The following is a 7,903-nucleotide window of genomic DNA, read 5'->3' as shown; positions in this document are numbered from 1 at the left end:
ATTAAAGTGATATAAAAATTAAAAAGAAAAGGGTGTTGGGGCCTGAAATTATTTCCATATGGATATGCCTGGATAAATAATCTGAATCTTCCAAAATTCCATAATAAATAAAGCCTGGGAACATGGACAAGAAACTTCGAGCTTATAGTTCCCATGTTTATAACTGTTCCTTTTTCATCAACTTTAAGTAATTAACAATCAAACAAATATCTAGTTGACAATACCAAGAAACTGTTCCATCTATATATACATATGAAACTCTTGCTAACGACATAGCAGCATTGTTTGTTTCCAGGTTTTTTTCAGCCATGGCATTGACTGTCAAGCAACGATTCTTCCTAGCAGTTCTAGTTCTTACCTTCCCTTTGTCTGCAATAAGTGGAGACCCTGATATTTTATCTGATTTTGTGGTTCCAATTGGAGTCAATGCCACTCTATTGGGTGGAAACTTTTTCACCTATACTGGCATGAGGCCACTCATTAACTCTGATCCACCAACAAATTTCATTGTAACTAAAGGAACCATGGCTGAATTCCCTGCCCTTAATGGACAAACTGTTTCCTATGCTGTTTTAGAGTACCCTGCTGGTTCTGTTAACCCTCCTCATACTCATCCTCGTGCTGCTGAGCTTTTGTTTCTCACCTATGGCATACTTGAAGTTGGATTTGTTGACACTACTAACAAGCTGTTTACTCAAATACTTCAAGCTGGTGACATTTTTGTGTTCCTGAAGGGATTAGTCCATTATCAGTTCAATTGTGCTAAAAGCGATTTCGCAGTTGCGGTTTCAGCCTTTGGTAGTGCAGCTGCTGGTACCATTTCGGTTCCCTCTACGGTGTTTGTGACGAACATTGATGATGAGATCTTAGCAAAGTCATTCAAAATCGACATGCAAACAATTCAGAAGCTCAAAGCAGGGTTTGCACCTAAGGCCTGAGATGGGGATTCTGAGCGCATGTTTGGTCGTCTTGTGCTGCAAAATGGGGATTTTTCATTTTGCTTTGTTCTTTAGAGAGTGACTTATTAAATAAACATCAAGATGTAATAAACCTATTCTTAGTCTTTGTTGCAACTAATCCCAAGTGTTTTTTTTCTTAAATAAATTGAATTCTAAGTTTTAAGACGGTGAAAAATGCTTCCAAAGCACCCTTTTAATATGGCATATAACTGCCTCTGGAAAATAAAAAAACAACCTCAATTAGTTCTTGATTGCACACCACCATGAAAATAACAACCGGCTCAGTTGGTTATAGAGGTGCTCATGGGTTGGGCGGCCCGGCCCGACCCGACAGCCCGTCCGAAATATGGGAGGGTTTGGGTAAAAATATAGGCCCGAAATATGAGTTTGGGCAAAAAACGAGGCCCGTTTAGAAAATGGATTGGGCATCGGGCAAAATTTTTTTGTCTCAGGCCCAGCCCGACCTGGCCCGGATATAATTAATATATATTTTTTATTTTTAAAATTTATTATTACATTATTTACATTTCCCATTTCCCCGACCCCATGCATCTAATAAATCCCTAACCCCTTCCCTCCTCCCTTTTTCCCCCCAAATCGAAAACCCACCTCTACCGATCCACCATTCCACCTCCGGTGTCCAGTCCTCCACGACTCCACCTCCGCTCTAACGGTGCGGGTGCTTCTAACCTTCTACCTTTGAATTTCAAATGTGAGTTTGCTGTTAACCCTATTTCCTGTTAACCCAATTTGAAGTAGTTTCTTGCTTTTTGCTTTTTGATTTTGATTGTGATTTTGATTCTTGATGTTAACAGTTTTCTGATTTTGATTTTGAGACACTGAATCTTCGGGGGGGATTTTGATTGTGTTTACATATTATTCTTTGCAACAAAAAGAGTGATTGAATCCGACTAAAGCGAGTGAGTGAAAGGCGTGGCAAGAGAGCGAGTTCGACTCGCAAACGATCAGCAAGTGAAGGACCAATCCTTTAATGCCAGTACTATTGCGAGACTGGTACTTGGTGGCTCACAAGCAACATATAGACTAAGGTTGCCCATCACTCACTCGCTCTTTTTTGAAGGCTCTTTCTATTCTCTTTCTAGTATGGTTCCCCCATAAGAACATTGAATGCCCAATTTCGCAAAGCAGCTCCCTTCCCAGCCCACAGCACAGTGTGGAATCTGGATCGTTTCATCGAGCACCATTCCTTTTAGATAGAAAGGTGTTTTGACTCTATTGGATCAAGTCATAACCTACGCCTTCTACTAGTATAGTATTCTTTGCAACATTTTTATTCTTTGCAACATTTTTATTTACTTAAAAAGTAAAAACTATACCATTAAATTACCAATATAAATAGTATATTTCATTGTCATTGAATTAAGTTTTGGTTTGGATAAAAAATAGAATTATTTGAATCAATTTTAATTAAAAACAATCTTTTTATTAAATCAAATACCAAATTATTATATTAAACAAAAATTGTTTTAGGTCAAATTATGATTATGACCTTATTCTACGTTGTTTAAAGCTTAAAAGATTGGACTGATGACATGACAAAAAATTATAATACAGTTTGATTTTGTCAAGTATGAGAAAAAACACTAGTTTCTTTTGACCTTGACTTCCAAGTTGAATGTAATAAATGCTCCAATAACAGATTCCGACCCACACAACACTTATTTGTGTTTATGTTTTATAGAGCATGTAATTTGCAGGGTTGAGAATTGATTTATGTTTTATAGAGCATGTAATTTGCAAGGTTGAGATCACAAGCTTAGTTTCTTCATTTAATCTCTTTTTTTTTTGTTTGCTTTGTTTTATTGCAGAAACAAACTATTTAGTGAGGCAGAAAAAACAGCAGGCCCAGGCAGGTTGCTATCACTATCTCACACCCTTTCCTTCGAAACAATCAACCTTTGCGACTTTTCCTAAATGATGTGTGTTTTTTTAGTATTACTTAAAGACATGTGACAAGTTTGATCTTGTATCACAAGGCTAGCATAGTTAAATAACTAGTTTATTATCTCGTGCAATATATGAGTTCGGTATTATACTATTATGTAATATGTATTTATTTTTATATGAAAATGGTCTAATATCATTTTATCCTCTATTATGCTTACAACTAAACTTTAATCTTTATATCCTTTTACCAAAATGATTAAATTTTAGTTTCTATACTTTATTTTTAACATAAATAGGTGCTTATATTTTTATAATGTTATTAACTAAATAATTAATATTGTTAATTTTTGATTAAAACATTAATTTTAATGTAATATATTGTTTTAATATACTTGTTATAAAATTTGTAATATATTGTTTTAATATACTGTTTTAATATACTTTTATAAATATATTGTTTTAATATACTTATTATAAATATACTATTTTAATATATTGTTTTAGTATCTTGTTATAAATATCTTGTGTTAATATAATATTTTAATAAACTGTTATAAATATATTGTTTTAATATCTTGTTATAAATACTACACCTTAATTATTAATGTAATATACTTCCAGGTTAATTTCTTTCTTTCTTTTGCTACTTCCTCTATGCGATTTGCTTTTATTTTCTATAAAGTTGTTAAAAAAACAATAGTGTTGACACCATTTTTTGATAAAACGGGGTCAACTTAGGTTTTAAAAACGAAAACGAAAACGGAAGTCGCCACCAATCCTTTTTAATGAGGTGGGATCGGATCACCTCAAAAAGCGGTTGTTTTTAATAAACGATTTGATTTTATTAAAACAACGATTTTGGTCCACGAAATTAAAAAACGAGTTCGGGAGTCGGTTACGTACGAGGAAGGGTTAGCACCCTCGTAACGCCCAAAAAATTGGTACCTAGTTGATTAGTTAATGTCTTAATGTCGAAAATTGAAAACTTTGAAGAGATTTAAAATACGATCCTTTGTTTTAAAAACTTATATAAATCGAATTACCCGTTAAGACCCTCTCATCTTGGAAAGAGGAAATGTCACACCTAATGAGTTAGGATGTGATACTTCACTCCCACAAAATGAGCTTGTCAAAAAAACTCGAGCAATAAAACTTAAAATGATATTCAATTGTTTAAGTCATATGAAGAAATCGCACCCCAATACGTTAGGGCACAATTTCTCAAAACTCTAAACGTTGAATATTACTTTTATTATTTCTTAGAAAATCCTCATCTCGAGAAAACAATGTGTCATATCTAATGCATTAGAATACGACGTATTGAATTCCCGATGATAAGCTTTTCATTCATGTTTAAATTAAAGAGCATTCTCGACTACTTAGATTCAACGAAAGAAATTGGAACCCGATACGTTAGGACTCAATCCTCTCGAAGATTCTAAATACGAGTATTGCCTTTATTTTCAAAGTTTTCTATTTTTATGAATTCGAGTAAAAATTATATATGACAGAATAACATTAGGATATGCAAGTAAAAATAATATGGGCAACAACAAATAAAAGATAAATAAAATTCAAATTAATTATACAAGGTAATAAGCAGATAAGCATTCATTCCAAATAAAACGAGCATGAAATAGAAAGCAACTATCGCGTGAAACAACGAAATTATAGAAGAAACAAAAGGAATATATAAAAAAATTTATGTATATGTATGTATTTGAAATTATAAAAATGTGCAAGTGTGTGTATATGTGTATGAATTAAAATAAGTGTATATATATATATATATATATATATAGAAATTATGAAATACATGTATATATGAAAGTGTATATATTATAAGATACAATCAGAGATTTATATAAGCATGTATATAAAAAATACGTATAGGTATGTATGTAAATTGTATATTATAAAAATATGAGTATATGTGAATTTGTATATGCATATTTATGAAGATAAAAGTAAATATATATAGACCTATAAATGTGTATGTAAAAGATAAATATACATGTATATGTATAAAATGAGTGTATACAAAATGAAATAAGACATACTTATAAGAACTAAAATGTATGTATACGTATACTATAAAATATAAAAAGAATATACGTATGTATATATAGTTTTAAGTTATAATATATATATATATATATATATATATATATATATATATATATAAGATATATGTATGTATGAATTATAAAATATATATATGTATATTAGATTAGATTTACATAGAAAATATATAAGATGATGTATGGCGAAATTAAATATTAATATATGAAGAAACTTAATATAATAATACATAATAAATTTATAATACTGATAATAATAATAATAATAATTTTAAAACAAAATAATAATAATAACAATATAATAATACATAATACATAATGAGCTTAAATACTAATATATAATAATAACTTAAAATAATAGTATACATATTAAAATAATGTATACATATATATAATAATGAATAAGAATATAAATAAATAAAATAAAAATATATGATTAATAATAAAATAAAAAAATGCAAAAGGGATTACATCAGTAAGGACTAAAGTGAAGCAATCGTAAAAGTACGGGGCGCGACTTAACAAATAAAAAAACGAATTGCAATATGCACGAAAACTGGAGGGACCAAAGTTGAAAATAGTCCATTACGACAAAACACGCGGATCCTCACGGTTGGGTCGGGTCACCTCATGGGTCAGAGACCAAAACGACGCCGTTTTTGGTCTCTGAACCCCAAGCTCATACGACACCGTTTAAAGAGGCTTTAAAAGCTTAAAAACCCTAATTTCATTTACAGCCGCAAAAAAAAGCCCCCTATCCCTCAAATGGCCGACGGTCTCCCAAGGCCTCCGTCGCGTCAGCACCATGGCCGACGACTGGCACTGGAAAATGGGCCCTTTAGCCCCCGCTTCACGGCATCCTTGAGAGCCAAAGCTCTCTCAACCCGTGAGAATCGAAAACAAGGGAGGTTTTTGGCCGCTTGGGCCCGATTCGGGTGATGGAGGAGAGACCCTCCGACGGCGCTACCATGGCCACTTCCGGTGAGTTCCCTTCCTCTTCCCTTTTTTATTATTACTTAATGTGTAAAATGAAATAAAATAAAAATAAAATAAAAGGATAAAAAAGAGAATTTGTTTTATATATATATATATTAATGTTCATAATAAACAAAAAAGGAAGAAGAGTCTCTTCTTCTTTACAGCATATTAGGCTTTAGCCGAAAGAAAAAAGAAAAAAAAAAAGAAGAAAATCCCCCCCTTTTTTTACATTGCTTTTCCAGGCTTATAAAGCCGAAAATCCATCCTCCTTTTTTGTTTTTGCCCTTCTTTATGCTGCTTCTGTTTGCAGGTACATGGCAAGGTCAACTTGCCGTTTTGGTAAAAGGAGGGTCAAGGTGGCGGCACCTCAAGCGTGGTCTTGTTGGGCGCACATGGGGTAGTAATGACTTGAGGCAAGGCAGGGAACCTTAGAGTTCCCTGATGATGTTTAATTATAGGCCTCATTGGGCCGGCTAGGGTTTTAAAAAATTGGGTCGTTTTATCCCAATGTACATAAACTGTTATTTTTTATTTTTTGGTTTTATTTTGGGCCCGGGCTAAATTGGGCATCTACAAATAGTAAATGGTGGACAAGTTCATTATTTATTAAGAATCAAAACTTAGAATGTAATACTACATCAATTCTAACATAATTTTTATAGATAACATAATTAGTTTTAAGAAAAAAAAAAGTGGGCAGGCCAGCTTCCAGATTTTTTCCCAGGCAGTCTGGACAAAATCTCAGGCCCGTATTTTGGGCTGGGCTGGGCCCAGGCCTAGGAAGAGGGCTGAATTTTTTTGGGCCCGGCCTGAACCCTGCCCAGCCCGGCCCATGAGCACATCTAGTTGGTTAGTAGCTTCATGCTACTAACACGAAGGTAGTAGATTTAACAAGTGCAACAAAATCATGGATTACGTCCTACTTCACAAACGAAAATAATTATACTATTAAGTTGGTGTTATTTCCGATCTGATGAATTTGAATCAATTGTATTAATAAATTTTTTAATTTATCATTCAAATTAAAATATTATTTTGATATTAGTTTTATTTTTTAATTTTAATTATACATATTTTATTATTTATATTATTTTTAAACACATTTATAAATTTTATACACATATATGTGTGATAGAATTTCTGATTATAATAAATTAATATAATAACTAACTAATTATTAGAAAAGGATATTTCATGCACCATCTTGATTGATTTCGATATGGAAGGAAATGCAACCGTTGATTTCAAAGGTTGGTTTTGTTTTTTATCGTTACTATGTTTTACGGTTACTAATTTATTTTTTCAGTGTTTGAATTTGTTAGCCATGTGTTGCACTGTGTTTTTTTTATTTTAAAAAAATTAATTAATGCTAACGCAGCATACATGTGAACATCACATTAGGAAAGTTAACATATGATAATTTTTCATCCATTTTGAGTGATTTGATAAATAATGCATATTTAATGGACAAAAGATATGAAAAATAAAACAGAGGATTAAAATGATATTTGGTGTAAAGTTGGAGGACCAAATAATTTTTTTACTTTTAGTTCTTTATTGCTATTGATTTATTATTTATTAAAGTTGTAATATATTATTAAATTAAATAAATGATTTGTTTATTAAACGAATGAAAGAAAGAATGGAATTCAAAATAAATTAACGACCAAAATGAAATAAAATTTAAAAAATATATAGAGGAACTGCGGAAAAAATTATCTCCATCGAAATTCCAGACAGGAAATATGGATATGCCTCATCTAAAGAATCTGGACCTTCCATAGTTTCCCATTAAAGAAAACCTATGAACATAGACAAGAAAATTAGAGCATGTAGTTGCCGACTTGCCATGATTATAGCTGTTGTCTTTTTCGTCAACTTCAAGGATTACTGACCAAACAAATATCTAGCTGGCAATACCAAGAAACGGTTCCCTATATATGTACACATGGAACTCTTGCTAACGGCATGGCAGCT

General features: G+C 31.9%; 1 protein-coding gene across 1 annotated transcript; it reads left to right on the top strand.

Annotated features, from left to right (window-relative positions):
• The first annotated feature begins 308 nt into the window (after nt 1-308).
• LOC105780349 (germin-like protein 9-3) lies at nt 309-938 on the top strand. The gene has a single exon (XM_012604629.2). The coding sequence runs from the start codon at nt 309-311 to the stop codon at nt 936-938; it is 630 nt and encodes a 209-aa protein (XP_012460083.1).
• The last annotated feature ends 6,965 nt before the right edge of the window (nt 939-7,903 follow it).

The sequence above is a fragment of the Gossypium raimondii genome, chromosome 1 (genome assembly GCF_025698545.1).
Source record: "Gossypium raimondii isolate GPD5lz chromosome 1, ASM2569854v1, whole genome shotgun sequence".
NCBI lineage: Eukaryota > Viridiplantae > Streptophyta > Magnoliopsida > Malvales > Malvaceae > Gossypium > Gossypium raimondii.
Note: the sequence above shows the minus strand (reverse complement) of the source record. Positions and strands in the feature narration are given on the sequence as shown.